This window comes from Lucilia cuprina, chromosome 6 (assembly GCF_022045245.1).
Source record: "Lucilia cuprina isolate Lc7/37 chromosome 6, ASM2204524v1, whole genome shotgun sequence".
NCBI lineage: Eukaryota > Metazoa > Arthropoda > Insecta > Diptera > Calliphoridae > Lucilia > Lucilia cuprina.
Window position 1 is genome coordinate 63,475,607 of NC_060954.1, and position 19,022 is coordinate 63,494,628.

At 29.6% G+C, this 19,022-nt stretch overlaps 1 protein-coding gene across 1 annotated transcript; it reads right to left on the minus strand.

Annotated features, from left to right (window-relative positions):
• Positions 1-7,749: 7,749 nt before the first annotated feature.
• On the minus strand, positions 7,750-18,800 carry LOC111687308 (paired box pox-neuro protein). The gene is made up of 5 exons (XM_046954946.1): positions 18,351-18,800; positions 12,812-13,123; positions 11,745-11,885; positions 11,554-11,633; positions 7,750-9,142 (listed from the first exon to the last, which is right to left on the minus strand). The coding sequence occupies exons 2-5, from the start codon at positions 12,822-12,824 to the stop codon at positions 8,006-8,008; spliced, it is 1,371 nt and encodes a 456-aa protein (XP_046810902.1). The 5' UTR covers positions 12,825-13,123; positions 18,351-18,800; the 3' UTR covers positions 7,750-8,005.
• Positions 18,801-19,022: the final 222 nt, after the last annotated feature.

Below are 19,022 nucleotides of genomic sequence, written 5' to 3' on the forward strand. Positions count from 1 at the left end.
AAAAAAACAACGACATCCAGTTCAACATGGATTTTTAAGATACACACAAACACACTCACAAATATAAAGATGAAATAAGAAATTAAATAAAAAAATAAAATATTATGTTACGAGTGCATTTTTATATTATACGAACGAACGAGCATTAAATTGTCTATAAAAATCTAAAAATCAAAACATAGAAAAATGATAATAAAAAAATTAAAACCTAATCAACAACAATTACGAATAGTTTTTATTATAGCTACTCTACTAAGTAAATAACTAAATATGTATGTATGTATTTATATAGCTTTATATGTTTCTTTTCAGGTCTAAAAGGAATTTCACAATAAATTCCAAATGCCATAGTCAGTCATCATCATCATCTAAATTAGAACGAAAATCCGATAATAATAATTGTATGTATCTGTGTTTCTAACAACAAATTCATTTAGCGGCTGCAAGAAAGTACTCTTGCGATTACAACCTCTGCTAAGTTTCTTGCCACAATTAACCTTTTCGCTTTCAACATAAAAAAGTCAAAAGGAAACAAATCAATTCTGATGTTGTGTGTGTTGACAGAACAACTGACTGACTTAACTGACTTTCGTTACAACACAATGGGAGCAACAACTAAAAAGATGACAACAAACAAGTGCAATGGTTAAATATTCCTAAGTGTTTGTTGTTGTTGGACTTACTGTTGCCGCTACTGGTGCTGTTGTATCTTGTCTACTTAATGTGTCTTTAGTTTAGTAAATAAACCATAAAAAATTGCTTAATTTAAGTCATTTTAACAAGACCAACTAAAATGTCGTAAAACTCTTTTTCTACTGAAAAGATATTAAAAGCAAATAGCGGTATAATTAAGACATCTTTACATCCCAAAAGACCAAAAATAAAAAAAGAAAAACTAAATGAAATTAAATCATAAAAAATTAAAGGTCGCCATATCTTAGAAACAAATAAAAATAAAACTTAGTAAAAATCTTATTAATTTCAACCAGTTTTTTAAAGATTATTCTTGTTAAGAAAACTAACACAAACTGTTACCTCCTTCGTGATAAGGGACATTTATAAGTTCTAAATGTACCAAATTTCCGTTGTTTAGTTGGCACTTTTTGAGTTTTTTATAATATTGAACTTGGAAACAAAAAATTAAGCATATAATGCATATATGAATTTCCAATATTGTCCAAAAAGTGTCATTTAAACTTCGGGGTATTACGAATACCGGCTTTCCTTAATTAAGACAGATAGACTTATGGACAAAAAATGATTCTAACCCCATTGTATACTTTAAAGTGATTAAGTTATAAATATTACCGTCCCTTCTAATGAATTTGATAAATCTTTATGAATAAGACAGTTAAAAATTAAAAAAATAAATAAAAAAAGAGTTTTTTTAAACTTACTTGGTAAAGGGTATAAAGGATTCGGCACAGCCGAATATGAACCTCTTACATGTTTAAGTTAAAATACATTTTACTTTGTCGTTATTTTCGTTTGATTCTACTCGTTTTTTGTCAATCAAATAAAGAAACCTTTCTTTTGTACAGTAATGTACTGTAAATAAACATTGATTGCTGCGAAAAAATGATAAACATTTTGTTGCTTCATTTGCAACATAAATGACGATGATCATCATTATTGTCCTACTGATTTGTGGTTAATTTTTTTATTTTGTTTAATTTTTTGTTTGTCCAAATATACCCAGAATGAACGTTTGTAGTATTAGGAGTAAATACGGTTTTTGTACTTGTATTTATTGGTACATATACATATATTTTGTTAAGCAACGTCAAAACATTGGTCTTGCTAATCGCGTAAAACATAACACCATTACCGCCATAAAATAAATTTTCTGCCATGATATCTGTCCAACAAACCAAGAATGGACATCTGTGCAAAAACAAAAAAACTTTATTTTCATCAGAAACACAACGACAATTTCGTATAAACTAAAAAGTATCCCATTAGGAGAATATCTTTGAAGATACAGTCCGACATTGCAATACCCTTCAAAGTCGATATGACTACAACTTAATTCACACTGGTATAGAAATGTATATATATACATAAATAGTATATAATCTGCAGGATATTAGGTAAAGAAATTTAAAACATGTTAAATTAGAATCTCAACCTCTTAAGTATTAGTTTAATATAAATTTTAAATTAATTTCTAGGGTTATCCGTATCCATTTTTCGAACACATCGTTTGGCATGATTATCGCATAAGTTTGCACAGTATTTATGGAGAACGTTTGTTTTGGTGCCATTCGAAATAGTGGGTCGCTGTTTGGGCTATAATGTTTTTAACAGACGGACATAGCTGTATTAACTTAATACATCTTTCGAACGAGTTATTCATTTTCATTAAATATATTTTCACACATTAACAACATTAAGATGTTCTATCGCCTTCTGTCTAACTCTTTTTGAGTTATCTTCCGTTTCACTACTTCGTAATAAGGCCGGGAATATTTGAGAGCCATTCCATAGCGTTTCTATTGCACATATTCTTTCTTTAAAGTAATTTATCCATCGCAATAACATACGAAAAATTATTATCAATTCATTAGGTAGATTTTAAATTTGTTATGCAGTTTTTATAAAACGTCTCAGTTCCAAATACGACAGTCATACTGGTAAAGTCAAGCGATAGTTATGTACAACGATTACGACAAACTTATTAAGAGAAGAGAAATCAGTTCATTGATTCGTTTAAACGACTTGAAGAAAAATACATATATAGCAGAGTGTGTGTATCGAATTTCATAAAATAGTAGAAACCCTGTTCGAAATACTTTAAACTTACAAATTTAATTAAAAAATCGTTATATTATAGAAAATAAGAGAAAAGTTTTTCGACGTGATTTCCATTTTTACTTGAGTAAATTATTATGTTTTGTAGTTTGTTGTAGAGTGTTACATTGATCGGCCTCGACTTAACACATGTTCTCATGTATGTTTTTGCAGAAATTGCTTTTGTAATAAAAGATGCGCATATTGATTGTGATGTGTGATTTGATTTATTCCGACCAACATCATACAAACACAAAATACAACACAAATCAAACGGAGTCAGAATCTTCACTCTACTTATAAACTAAATTATTAACAAAAAACGGACAAAAAAAACTTCCTCGCAATGATCATTATAAGCAACGTCATCAGTAAGCAGTAGTGAAAGATCATCTTACAATAAAAAAAGCTAAAATCCCAAACAAAATTCCAAAAGCCAGCAGAAACAAAAAACTCTAAATTTAAGCGTTTTTGTTAAAACTTTTAAAACATTGTTCGTGTGAGTAGTAGAGGACAAAATGATCAAGAGCAAAAACATCCCAAAAACCATTCAAGCTCATTGATATTTTAAGCGCGACCGTATAAAAATATTCTGTTTGGAAAAATAAAAGACATTTTGTCATTTTTGTTCTAAAGTGGAATGAACAACGATGAACCAAAAGTATCACCTTAAAACGATGAGGAATGATTCTGAAATGTTTCGAGTCGAAAAAACACAATATACACAAACATTCGTCTACATTTATAGAGGCAAAAAACAGAAATCTTTGAGAGCGAGTACTGTTTGGCTGCTGATCTGCTGTATTGATATCGAATGGCAGAACTGTAGACATGGAAAAAGATTTCTACAAGTTTTTATTTGTTTGTTATTTCATATTCTTTATTTTTTCTCGTTTTGTTTAAGCGTTTTTATTGAAGGTTTTACACTTTTAAAAGCGAAAAATGTTTAATACTGTCAGTCGTCATGGAATTTTGTTTTCGCAACGCATTACTATACATCGTTGCTCCTCATCATTCCATCAAGTCAACAGCCGAAGCGATTGCGCTCACCCAAAGCATGCATTATAGCCATGCAGTTAAGTCGGTTAGCCTTACAGACAACCAGGTCACTGTCCATCTATTTGAACTGTTAATAAGTTGGTATATCCATTTGCTTTTTATTATAAGTGGCATGAAGAAATTAGCAAATTCATAGGTTTATAATCACATGATGGAAATCGAAACATGAACAAAATAAAATATTTAATAAAGAGTATGTGAAAATTTACATGAATAGTATTATTTTCTTTTGATTTTTATGTAAGAAGTGTGCTCAAATAACGACCACAATCTATATTGAATCCAAAAAAAGCTAATGCCGATATACTCAGATTGTATTTATTTGGTGTTTGCTGATGTTTATGAACTGTAAAGCAACGTTAAAGAACAGCTAAGATGTTTACAATCGATCGATCGATCGATCCGTCCATCGATGAGACGGATGGATGTCTGATTTTATTTTGGTTTGTTAGATAGACGACGGATGATGCATGGTTGCACGTGATACAATTATGGCAATGTTTTTGTTAATTTCACATTTCTTAATTTTTCTCTCTCCAACGTGTTTGATGGATGGATGGATGGTTGGTCGACATTGGGGCAAGACTGTGTTACCAAATTTATTATTACAGTTTTTATATACATAATTCTTGTTCAGTTTTTTTCTAATAGTAGATTTATTTCTGGTGTTGCTGTGTCTGTAGCTGCGAAATATACGAGTTTCGAATTTTTAACACAATCTTAAATTTTTTAAATTTTATTTTGCTTGATAATTTTTTATAGATTTCTTTGAAAATTAAACATGACGTGCGGTGATGATTTGTTAATTAGATTAGCTTTGTAAAATATAAGAGATTACATTCAAATGTTTTTTAATTTGTATTTTAAAATGTCTCTAATGTTAAGTGTTTCAGAAATGTAGTCTTATGACTGTTTTGTTTAATCAGCATCACCATCGTTTTCGCCAATTAGAACATGGTTCCCATGAGGTTGAACGCCAGTTAAGTGATGAATACTTTACAAACCAAAAGAAAAGAAATAAAAAATACTTGGACACACACATACTCGCAATCGCAACAATAAACATTTGCAAGATAGACTGACTATCTAGCAGCAAATTGACTTTATCAATTTTAGCACTTTTAGCAACTACTACTGCAATAACAATGACAACACTTCGCAGTTTTCAGTAAATGAATTTTACTTTTCATTGCAACAAGAATCGAATTGTTGATTTTTACCAAATTAGTGTTTCATACTCGTACGAGAACTACAAGTAACTTGATCACCAACCGCTCTGAACATGGGAAAATTAAATACATTTTTGTGCAGCATTTTTAATTTCATTCTTAGTCAACTGTGATCATATAGCCAATGGAGAAACACAGACAGATCGATCGATCGACAGACAGACGAGAGGACAGACAGATCACAAATAAGTATTTCGCACCTCACAAGTGCAAAAATTCCCTAAATGGTAGAGACCAATATGGTGTAAAAAACAACAGCAACAACAAATCAAATATCAACAATGCAACACATTCATACCGATCGATTATGAATTCTAAACACGAATGTTGCACGCTGCGCCAGTAACACCAGCACCATCACCTCATCATCATCATCACATTGTTTCGATGTAAGTAGTCATATGTTTCGTTCGACTTATAGTTTGTACAAATGTGTTGCATAAAATTTTTCATGAATTTCATCAATATTACGAGTATTCTCATCGTCTGTACCGTTTTCGTCAGCATTGTCGTCGCCGTCGTTGTCGTGGTCACCATTGTCAACGTCACCACCATCATCAACACCATACTCGTAAGTTTTATTGTTATTATTTTATGTTGTTGTTATTGCTGCTGCTGTTATAATGATATAGTACTTGTTTGTAGCAAGTAGTTGCGGTTGTAGTTGCAGTAACGTTTAAATTCACCTAGAAGTTGTTATTTTGTATGTTAAGACTTGTTGACACTTCATTGGCGCGCGAGTTAATTAAAGGCTTCGTAAGCAAGGTAACCAACCATCAATCTAAACTTAAAAATACACTCAGACACACATTGATAAACATTAATACATGTGTACATACACTGCTGAATGTCTTACATTAAAGTGTTTGATTTTTACACCAACTCTTAACATTATTAAACAGCACAAAAAATCCATAAACATACACGGTTACCAACAATGCATCTCAACTATCATAAATCGAAAGACCACCAACTGTGCAACTTAGTGTAATACGTTCAAACATACGTACACACGTATTTATATCCATGAAAATAAAGTATGTATGATATTTAACGTAAGTTAAGTTGTAAATTCTATATGGTTGTTGTGTGAAATAAGTTTTCTTCAATCTAAGTACCCACTGAACATTTTTTAAACTGAGATCTGTAAGAATTCGTGCTAGCAACTTCCCCTTGTTGCTAATACATGTCGAATGAAAAAAGTATCGAAATCTATATACCAAAGGATATTAATCGATAGTTTGTTTTTATAATTAATTGAAACTTTTAATCAACCAAAGTTATCTTTTTACAGTAAAAATATATTTAAGTTCTACATAATAAATTTTATTTTACACACTATTGGGAAAGATCAAAATTTAAAATTTTTACTTTGTTAAATCGGCAATAGTGTATATAGGTATTTTTATTCTGTTCAACAATTAGATTAATTTGTAAAAAAATGTTTGCTGGGTTTTAGACTTTGCACCATTATGTCGATGTCTGTGTAAATCTAAGTTTGGTATTAAGTATTTTAGATTTATATGCTTAGTTGAATTGTATTTTAATTTAATTTTTCCTTAAGAAATTTCCATAATGGTGTCGAGAATTTTATTTGGAGTTATATGTAAAAATTTTGTTATTTTAAGCACAAAGTAGAAAGATGTAAAATGAATTTTAAAAATGTACTACAGATTTTAAATATTTTATAACACTCGACAAATATTTGCGTTTTACTTCGGAAAACTGTTTTAATATTTGACAAGGTTTCGTATGAATATCATTTAGTTGTTGTGAACAAGTATACCAATTTAATTTTTTATTTTTACTAGTTAGAGCAAAATTATTTTATTACTACATAATTATTAGATCTGAAATATGTAAATATATAACTATTCCTATCAGTATGGTAAATTCCATGCAGTTCCTTCCGAGATTTGACATACCGGTATTCTTAAATTTCGTGTAAATCGGATGAGTTTTTGTATTTTCCGAAATGTGATGTAAATGATCATAACATATTTTTCCCTAGCAAAATCTTAACTTAAACGTTAAGAAGGCAAGTTATGTCAGGGCAAAGACTAAGTACTTACTTTTTTAGTGTATAACCACTTATTATTTTTGACGATGAAGAAAAATAAGTGCATAAACGATAATCCAGATTTCAAAACGAGTTTAAAGTTATTTTCTGTTTGTTTAGTAGTCTATTATATTATAGCGTACATACACATAAATAAAACAAAGTATGTTAAAAATGTGAATCACTTTTAAAAAATAAATGTGTTAACAAAAAAATATTTTAAAAGCAAGCAAATCGTATTAGATCAGCGATCCGGGATTATTGATGCCAAATTTCGTTCACATTTAATTCTTGTAAGTATTTTTAAAAGAGGCGATGTATTTTTATGGCCAAAACACACTTAAAACATATTTACAACTAATTTGAAATTTGGCCTTATTAAACTCCAATATCAAACATGCTGAATTCAGTTAAAAAAAATTAAATAACAAATTTAATGTATTCCCGGAATATTTAGAAATCGGGATAGTCAGTTCTATATTGTCGATATTGTTCGTCGTACTGCGTTTTATGTCCAGTAATATATTTTTGCTTGTGTATTTACTTCATCAAGCAAATAATGGAATGAATTACAAAGCAAGTTATTTTTTATTAATTTGGATTTAAGCATTTATTTTTTTTTTAATTTTTTGTTTCTGTTTTCACACTTTTTTCTAATCTAATCTATTTGATTTACATACATATGTATGTGAATATGATTATCACACATACACACACTCACATTTAAAAGACTTACACAAATACTATATACAAATACACTGAATAGAACTGAAATTAATACTTGTAAATTCATGAATACTTTTACAAATTTTAAAACAAATTAGTAAATAAGCATTAAATTAATTGAATAATAAATATTGATAACACTTTAATTGACCACCTCGACAGGTTCACAGTTATCTTCTGCTTCAGCTGATGCCACATTAAGTGTTGGCGAGCAACGGCGTTCATCGTCACAACTATCCTCGCCCACACAACTGATGTGACTGTCGGTACTGCTGTGATTGCTGCTGCTACTAGCCGAACAGACACTAATGTTGCAGTCCTCTTTTTTGGGACTTAGATTAAGGGAACTATTTAATTTTAGGTCATTCTGATCCAATGATGCATTTAGGCGCAAACGCTTTTCTGGTTTCTTGAGGAGCTCTTCTATAGAATAGGGATTGCGTTTACGCGTTGAGGATGTGCTTAGATTTATGGTAGCCGGGGAAGATTTTCCAGAATCGCAATCACTTAGAGCATCCCCCGCTGATGGTGTAGTTAAGTCAATTGAACTTTCAGATTTGGTGTAACCACCACCAGAGCCGTGCAGTGAAGAAGGAAAATATGCACTTGGTGGGTGCTGAGTATGAGCAGCATAGGGCAAGAATTGACTAGCAGCTTGTACATGTTGTGTATAGTAGAGTAGAGATGGATTCCAAAACCAATGCTTCTGTAATGCTGCCGAATACGATAAATCTTGTGCAGTTAATTGATTTGTAAGCGACGGTGGGCTAGAACTAGTGGTGGCCAGTACATTTAAGGGGTGCTTTGGAGAAGGTTTAATGGGATGATCGGCTGCTGGTACTGCTGGTAGTGAATTGGTACCAGATACAACATTAGAACCTTCACCATATCGATAAGGATTCGGTAGGCCTATTGGTGGTTGAGAATGGGAAGACCTGTTATGTGAGTATGTTGCGGGATCCGATGTTGAACTGCTTGCACTGGAGGAGTTGGGTGTATTATTATACAATTGATTTGGTGAATTATATGGTGCTGTTGCTACATGATGTCCACCAGAGGCTGCTGCTACTGCAGCTGCATTTTGTTGATTTGATGTCATTTCATCAGTCCATAAACCACTATTGCGTAATATACGATTAATGGAACTTATCGATGGCACCGAACTGGGATCGCATATACGTTGCTGCTGTAACTGTTCACGTATCTCCCAGGCAAATAAACCGCTGTTCTCCTCCTTCAAACGTATTATTTTCTTCACAACTGTAGGGGTGGCCACTTGCTGAAAAAGGAATACGAAAAGATTTTATCAGTCAAAGTTTTTTTATTAAAAAGTTTAAATAGACATGTGAAATAAGTTTTAAGCTTCCGCTACAAGTCGTGCAATGTTAACAATTAAATACCGTGAAATTTCAATTGTTTTTCATATTTATTATTCCTAGTTTTCAAATTTTGCAATCATGCGAAGGACTCAACCCTTTGCTGAGTTTATTTTCATTTAGTTTCATTAAATTACTTATTACAACTTGCAAATAAACTGATTCAACCTCTGACCGACTTGTAAAATGAATAATATTTTATTTGAAATAACACTTTCGACGCCTCTTTTGTGTAAGTGTAAGTATAATTGTTTAAAAATGTATGTTAATTTTTAAATCCTCCCCTAACGTTCGGAGAAATAAGAAATACCAAAAATCCAACTAAGACTGGTGCAGTTGATGACGTGTGACTTGGCAATTCATTAAAAATTCATAAATAAAAATGTTTATGGACACATAAATTGTAGAATACACTTGATGCCTTGATGTTTATCAAAAACAAAAGAAAATAACACAACTAGAAAATATGGACAAAAAAAGTGAACAACACGCCAACGTATGAGCATTATTCAAACAACGATTATTTAAACACAAAAAGGTGTTAAATGCACGTTTTGTATTTGAACTAACTTAACTCCCCTTTCATTGCCACCCCCTCCATCCACAACAAAAGAACTTTCTATTGAACTAATACTAATGGGTGTTGAAAGAGTGATTGATTTTTACTGCTGTTCACTCAGGTTTCGTTTTGTTGTCCTATTTATATATAAAAAATATTTACACACATGTACCTACACACGCGTATTTGTGTGATTTTAGATACAAGAAACCTTCAATTTTTTATTAATTAACTGAAAAATATGATTGATTAGCCATTTAATAACAAATAATCGAAAATCTTTGCTGAGCGTATACGTCAAGGTAAAAGAGAAAATTATTTAACATTTTCGACTCAATTAGTGACCCTTTTTGAAGATTTCTACAATTGTTTTTCAAATCAAATTTATGTGATATAAAAACCAGTAGCTTCTACATGTCATTATAGCCATAAACATGAAATTATGTGGAGATTATTATTTTTTTGTGCTCCTGTAACCATAAATATGTATCTAAATTGAGATTATATTTACGTTATAATAAAAAAATAGTTTAATTTGTATGGCTGTGAGTTGGTTGGTGTTATCAGTTGTTATACTTTTAATATTCTACATGGGCCTGAGAAATTTTGCATTGGAAAACACCTGAATTACTACAAGTTTGTTAAATACATTTAGATTTGTTTGTCAACATATCTGACAGTCGTCAATTTATGCACATCGTTAATATTTCATTTTACTTTAAATGGTTTCGCTTATAAGTTAATTGTTGTTGTATTAAGTGTTGGTGTCGTTTGTTGTTGTTGTTTGTTCTTATCACATTTTAATAACAAGTTTGTTTGTATTTATTACAGATTGATTTGCAATGTTTTTGGTTGTTGTTGATTATTGGTAAACAAAAAATCAATATTAAATATCATGGAAATTACTGCCGAGGCATATCTGACCACCTTATCCCCTATCAATACCCAGACAAATAATTTATTGCGGTTTATACAGTTTTACAGATTTAAACACGGATCAGTAAAAGACATCTTGCATAGATAAAGAAAAATGAAAAAAGAAAAATAATTTATATGCGAAAGTTCGAAAATATTCCTGTAGATCGGATAACTGTAATAAGAAAATTAAATATTATTAACAGTAACAAATCAATGAAGAGTTAATTGCTTTTGATTGTTATATACAGGTACTGATTGCTATTACTGAAACAGAAGTGATGAAAAATAATATTCTACGAAGTACATATTTTCATGTTGGATATGTAGGGTACCAAGTCTTCAGTGGTTTACAGATATCACATGTAATCAATAACTAAATCAATAATAACGTTATAATACAATATCTATTTCAAATTTATTATATGTAATGTTACAAAAGTGTGATTTGTTAAGCATGTTATGTCGAATAAAACAACTTTTTACATATTTATTAGATTCCTGTAAATATTGATTTAACCACAAAATGTTAAGAGATCCATTTATTTATTTATTATTTTGTTGTGGATATTTAATGAGAAGTCGTAAGATAGAAAATATAGATAAAAAACAAATAGAAATTTGTGATGAATTTTGTAGTTTAAATAGCTTATGGAACTGGGTTCACAATAATTTAATTTTACAGTTAGATTAATTTAAATCATAACAATATTGTACATATGTATGAATATCGAGAATTTTTTAGTATGTTGTTTTAAAATGCTTATTTCTTTACTAAGCACTTACAGAATTATGCTTTTAGTATTATTTTATTAAAATAGATTTGACTATTAAACTTACCTTCGTTTTACTGCCTCCTATGGAACCTGGACGTATTGAACCCGTTTCGTAGAAACGCGTAAGAATTTTTGAAACACAGCCTAAAATGAAAATTAACAAAATATAAATTTTATATAAATAATTTTGTTTGCTGAGCAATTTAGATAGTATGAGAGATCATTATAATTTGAAATTATAATATGACAACATACCATGGGATACCAATAGTTGGCGTGATATATCACAAGGTCTTACACCGCATAACGCCAGTTCCACAATGCGTCGACGAACGCAATCCGGCAATGGGCGTCCATTTACAAAAACTCCACCCAACTGATTAACACCAGCTTGACCTGAAATCGTAATGAATGAAAAATTATTAAAATCTTTATTTTATTTTCAATTTTCAAAAGTCCAAATTACTTGATCATTCAGAAACTAGTGATGGTAGATCGTATGATATTTTAAAAAGAATTTATGAATGGCTAAAAAAATAATTGACATACTTATTTACGTATACATATAACTAACATTTTAAATGATCTACTCAGTCGCATCCAACACAGAATGAATTAAATTGTGTGTATGAAAGAGTATCTGAATGTGGAAGCATGTAGTCAACGATCATAAACTCAATTTTATTATCCTCAATGAACAAAAAGGGGAGAACCAAAGATTAACAACAATTTCAAAAGCCGCCTGTTATTGATCGTAAAAAAATAATAATAACCGTGAAGGTATTTTTGATGTTGTTGTCGCTTTTGTTGTAGCAGTTGTTGCAGTTTTCCTACATGTCCGTCATGTTTGAGCATAATGTTTGAATACTTAAAATGAATAATGGTAAAATTAATTGAAAAATGTGCAAAATAAAAGCTTTATTTAAGCAATTAACGATTTTTTGAAGTAAACAAACTCGTATCTCACTCATATGTGTAAGTTTTATGTTATTTTTAATAAACACAAAACGAGATCATTGTACCTTTAAAAAATTGTCCGTAAAATGATTAAGAACCACACACATGGATTTTAATTTTTACTCTGTTTTTTTTTTTTGTAGTTGAGTGGAACGAAGCTAAAGTGTTAAGGAGCCAAATATAATTGAAAGAAAAAAGAATGTGTGTAAATCTTGGATTGCATACCTACATACATACATATACATTTGCTTTTAATTTGTTTGTTGGTTTTATTTAGTTTTATTTGGTGTAATAAAATTGAAACCAACGTTTACAATGGCGTCATTAGTTATTTAATTTAATTTTTATTTTATTTTTTAACTCACCTGTATGCGGCATAGTGGCGGAGGCTTCGCGTTTACGTTTTAATGAGAGACGTCTGTCTGTAAAGACTTATTTCTAATCGCTGAGCTCGTATCTTAGCCGGAGCTATAAAATCACAAAATAAATGCCCACTGAACTGTAGATAGTTTTTTACGAGCGTGCCAACCAACCAACAGCCAGTTGTCCAGTGAATTAAAGAAATGTTTAAAATTAAAACTGAAGCATTCGAAACTAAATCCAAGCTGTAGTTTAAAAAAGTATTTGTTTACGTTGATTTTATGATTGATTTTTCCACGAAATCGCTGTATTAATGCCTGTAAAAAAGAAAAGATTTTCTATAAACAAACTAATCCGAATATAAACTTAATATAAAACATTAATAATAAAAACATTCTGGTGCCAACAATAAGATCATTCAAAATGTAACCAATTTAATCACATAAAAGCGTAGTGGCCATTGCATGTTATTTATCCATAATATGAAAGAAAATTATGCAAATATCTGGTCGGAAAAGAAAATTCATTCGAAAGCTTAATGCCCATGTTTTCCTTATAATTTTAACTACAATCAATAGTTGCCTTTTTGCCTGCTAATTTTTGAATATTTTAAGCTTAAGGACGGCAAAATGCCAAAAAAATACAAAAACAGATATGCAAATTTACACCTTAAAAGCCAACCGAATTACTTCCGTTTCCGTTCCATTTCGAATTCTTTATAGTGCAACGCCTGTCAACATGCATGAAAATCCTATAAATTTAATTTTTATTATGAACATAGAAAAACCTAACTAACCGAAATAAACAACTGTACGCACGTACATACAGTATAAAGTCAGCGTAGAAAAACTCCGTTAAGATTTCGTTTTTCAGGTTATAAAAATTGTACATACTTAACGGAAAAATAATCAGAAAACCCAAAAAACTTAAATGCAAATGCTTGTTAATAAACCAAATTATAACACTAACAGAATACACAACAACACACAAGTCCTTTTAGAGAACAATGGAAAACAATAACCAACAATTAAGTTGTACAACCCCCAACATTTAAGAACTAAATAAATTTTTGTGGCTGCCACTTATGGTTAAATGTGTAAATTAAGTTTTATTATTGTCGTTGATAACATTTAATTAAATGAGTTAAATGAGTTTCATATTCAGCTAATAAATAAATGACAATTTAAATCATAAAATTATTTTTGAATTCGCAACTTGGGGATTTTGAATGTTAAATGAATTCGAAAATCCACTTGCAAATTAACTGATAAAATAAAAACAAATTAATTTTTTCAATTTCAACCTATTTTTAGTTGGCCGTTGAAAGTTCCCACGGATTTTGTTATGAGTTTCGAAAGAAAACTTTTAATCATAATCGAATGACTTGAAAAATGAAAGATTAAAGAAAAAACACAAAACAAGTAATAAAAAATATAAAAAAGTTTAGTGATTTACGTAAATTTGTCGTATTTTGTTTATAGTTTTGTTTTACAAACAAACTCAGCAGAAATTTATTTAAATATTATTTGAATTTTTTTATTCTTCTGTACAACCACTTGTGTTCCTCAATTTTTTTGATATTCAACAACAAGAAATCAGTTCCACTTTATTGCTAATTAAGTCGTTCCACAATGATCATCATTAACAGATTTACATACAAACAGACTCATGTGTTTAAAGCCAAACTTAAAATCAAAAACTCGTATTAATAGATTCATGTGTCTGTCTGTTGCTCTGGCCGTCCGACTTACTGCTCATTTGACTTGTGTATTCAAATGAGACATTAAAATTTTAAATAATTATCAAAAAATTGATTTTTTATTTTCAAAACTTATAAAAAACTAACGTTTGTTTAATGTGATCAAACAAAACCGACTGACTATCCACGGCTCCAAACAACAAGAGGAAATGAATGGACGGTCTAAAAAACAGAAGCTTTAGAGCGTTTCTATTTATTCATATCTAAACAGTATGTAAATATGTACAAATATAAATATGTACGCATACAAGGTATGTATGTATGTATGTATGTATGTATGTATGTATACATACATACATACATATGTATGTATGTATGTATGTATGTATGTATGTATGTATGTATGTATGTATGTATGTATGTATGTATGTATGTATGTATGTTTTAGTGATGAGTGAGAACGCTTTTGGACAGTGTGACATATTGAAAAATGAATGAGTTTGTGTTACAATATTATGATATTTTTCATTGTATATAATTCTCGTATCTTATTATTAGTTTTAGTTGCTACCACTTGTAAATAGTATTTGATTGAGTTCCCTTTCCCATCTACTAATTGCCATGTTCGATGAAAAATATGTATATCAAACAGAAATTTACATATCCAAAACTGTATTTGTAAGTGTGTGACCATTTGATTGTGTTTGAGATCATGTACAGGTGTTTATTATGAGAGATTTTCTACAACTTTTTCTTCTTCGTCGTTTTCTTTAACATGTATGTATTTGTATTTGTTATTAATGAAATTAATTTTAGAAATGACAAATTTGTGTATTGTTTGTTCCACATAATTAGATCGATCATGTTTCAAGATGATCTTTTGAAGTTTGACCGCTTATGTGGATTATCTAAAGATTGGTGTCGAAAAGAGGAGATTTTTGATTTCAACCGATCAAATTGAGTGAATGATTCGTAATGAAAACATTTTAATGCAAATTTTTCTAAAATCCATGCATTTTAATGAAGTTATAAATGTTGGTAGCAATATATAGTAGTTAAATAACATAAAATTCGTTTAAAATTTATTTAAAGAAGATACTTATTTTTAGTATTAAACCTTTGTTAATTAAGAATATGTTACAGAAATGATAATTAATTAACTTCACGCAACATTAATCGAAGTTAATTCTTATCAAAGTTTGACGTAAAATAACCTGGCAACTAGAAACTTTGAAGAGTTTGAGTGAAATTTTTAAAATTGGCAACCGAAATTAATAAAGGTATCGGTATCCGATTTATTGTTATTTTGGAGTTTCGAATATATAGGCGTCGGAATAACGAGTATCATCATCAGTATCAATAATAAACATATCAAAAAAACCTAAAATAGTTATATTCAAATCTGCCCTATTTAAATTAAGGCTTATATAGGGTTTTATAGTGAAACTGTAAGGTTTTTGACTAGAGGTTGTAAAATGGTACATTTGAAAAAATTCCTAAAGTCCCCAACAAAAAATCTTCAAATTTTGGTAATGAGTAATCTAGATAATGTAGTTATTTAATACATTACCTGGTAATGAGTGGTGGTTATCAATATTTTTTTATTTATTTTTCTTTGGAATGGGATTTGTTGCCAATTATCTAGAGAATTATCCAAAGCATCTATCCAACGTTTGTGGTTCGAAGTATTTGTTAAGAAAACGTCGATTTATACTTTTATGTAAGAACTATTCCAAAAGCGACTATAAAATAACTTGTTAATGGAGCTAATGGAGTAAGCGGAAAGATTGATAAATACAAGAAAATAACTGTAGAAATAGGTATAAGCTCGGAGAAGTCGGGTAAGCACATTTGTAAGCAGTTATTTTTGAAACATCATCGAATAAAAATATTTAGTTATTCACCCCAAAAGGAAGTACTTCATCACTGCTTCAATATTACTTACCGGTTTACCGGGTAAATTTGTTGAGTTTGACCTTGACAATTTAAGGTTTAACATTATTCGATTTTACTAAAACTTAAAATACTCAGTAAAATATTTTTAAATTTTGGTAATGATTATTGTAGGTGATGTAGTTATTTCATACATTACTTTGTAATGAGTTTTCGTTATCAATAACATAAATAATTTTTTTAATAGAATTTGCAGTCTATTGTTTATATCGTATGTCTAATAAGGAATTAGTTAGTGTTTCTAACCGTAGTCGATTTTGGAAGTTTTTTTCAAGAAATGTTGATATTTACATTTGTGTGGAAACCATTATAGATAGAATGACAAAATTACTTTTTAGTGGGGCACTAAATAATAAAAGTTTTATAAAAAATGCATAAAATTTTCAAAAATTTTGACAAAAAATAGTTCTCTCCAAAATACTTAAAATTCAAATCACACAAGAACGAAGCCTATTGAAAATGGATAAAATCGGTCCATAATAACATTGCCGATTTTTGTAATGATCGGGCCTCATTTGACCTTAGCATCCATACAAACTTCCTTCAGAAACTAACTTGAAGGTCAAAATTCACCTATAAACACTAATAACACTTTTAAATTCTACATAAATAACTTTGAAATAGACGTGAATTCCTCTACCAACATTTATAGGGAAAGGCCCAAATATTCCCTTTAAGCCCTCTTGTAAAAAAATCCTTTTTTTGGCATAACTAAGTAAACATTTTCCTTAATAAAGTTAAAAACAAATCAAATGTTTTATTTTTATTATTTTTTTAATAATCCCCATTTTTAACATACTGACTTGTGTGGGTATCATATGGTCCGCTGTGTTTAACATGTTATTGGAACGATAATTGAAGATATATTTCAATTCAGAGCAGTGGCATCACCAGTTTATGTCATCCTATCGCTCGAAATTTTTCCAGAATGCAATTTCATAACTTTAACTATAAGTCTAGAGGCAGCAACTATTCACAACATTTGAAATATTCCAGAATTTAATGTTTGGGTCTCAAGTAGTTTCCATATATAAAATCAACGTAACAAATAATACTGGGATTAGTGAAAATTATTTCAAAAGTTTTTATGGACACAAACCTGTCCCCTTTAATCTCTTATTTCACTGGGTTCTTAAAAATAACTTTTAAAAAAATGTATCGGTATCGTCTGGCGGCTTAGTGAATCTATGAAACGATATTTCTTATTTATAATACCAGGACACGTCGTTTGTACCCTATAATGTATAAAACATCTTAAAAGGGACCTAGAATTTACTGCGTTTACAATATTTTCTTATTTATAAATTCAGAAAGAACCCCAACAAATATTTTATACTTTATTGCATAATTGAAACTGGCATGATAGCGGAGTCATACATCAAGTTTGATAATGGTATTGTGTCGTGGTAACGGTATTTTATTACCAGAATTTACTTATATTAAGAAATACTCATTTTGGTATTAATACATGAAATCAAATAAAAATAGTATCTAAACTCCCGGTTACCTTTCTTAATTCATTATAAACTATTTTTTCCGGAAGAGCGTCTAAAACTATTATAAAATTGCGAAGCGTCGGGAATATTTCAAAAATTTTCCAAATAAAAATACCGATGTTTGTAAACTTAATTAAACTCGATTCGATAATATAAAATTTTGGTTGAAGTTCTTAAATAAAAAGTTTTTTAAAAGTCGGTTTTTCTTAAATTTTATTGTAGGGAATTATGGTAGCAGATTAAAGGTAACCTAGCGACAATAGTGGACCATATATAGAATTCTGAACTAAAATTAATAAAGATTTTTATATACGAACTTTTTTGTTTTTTAATTTTTCATTTGTACAAATTGTATGATCTTACGTTTTAGAAGAAAATTTCCAATGTTATACTTACATTAATGTACTAATGTATCCTTTACAATTTGTTGTTTTTTAATTATTAATTTAACACTAACTTCTTTTCCTATTTTTAAACACTATTTAACACTAAATTAAGTATGTGTGTATAATTACTTATTTGGGTGTATTTAATTTTCTGAACTTTATTAATTTTAACGTGTATACATTATTTACTTTGTGTAATTGTAAAAAAGTATTTAGTAATATTTAATTAATACTAGTTTTGATTAAAAAGACTTTATTTTAGATTTATTTCAAACACTTTTATACAGAATTAATTATTAATTATATCTCGTTTAAAGCGTTTAAAAGTTACGCGGTTAATGTTTAATTATTAAACATCAGTGTTGAACAGTTAACTGTGCTAATGTGTTCACAACTCAGTAACTAATGATTCACGACTACTGTGCTTTCTCAACACACAACCTTTTTTCTTTTTCTGTTTCGGGTAGAGCGTTTGGTATCGAAAGAACTCAGTAGCAAATACAACAAGCACTGTAACCACCGACCGTTGCAAGACTCGCGAGCAATCTAAAAACGTATAAATATAAAAATGCCGTAACGCCACCAAAAAAAATATATAAAACGAAAACAAAAAAACTGAAACAGAATAAGACTATACACATACACACAATATGTATCAACCACCAGCCCCACTACTAATATC

What these genes read in the sequence shown, in the direction of transcription:
- LOC111687308 (XM_046954946.1), bottom strand. An exon ending in CCAACTATTGGTATCCCATG is followed by an intron (nt 11,634 to 11,744) that starts GTATGTTGTCAT and finishes TTTTCATTTTAG; the next exon opens with GCTGTGTTTCAAAAATTCTT. An exon ending in TAGGAGGCAGTAAAACGAAG is followed by an intron (nt 9,143 to 11,553) that starts GTAAGTTTAATA and finishes TTCCTTTTTCAG; the next exon opens with CAAGTGGCCACCCCTACAGT.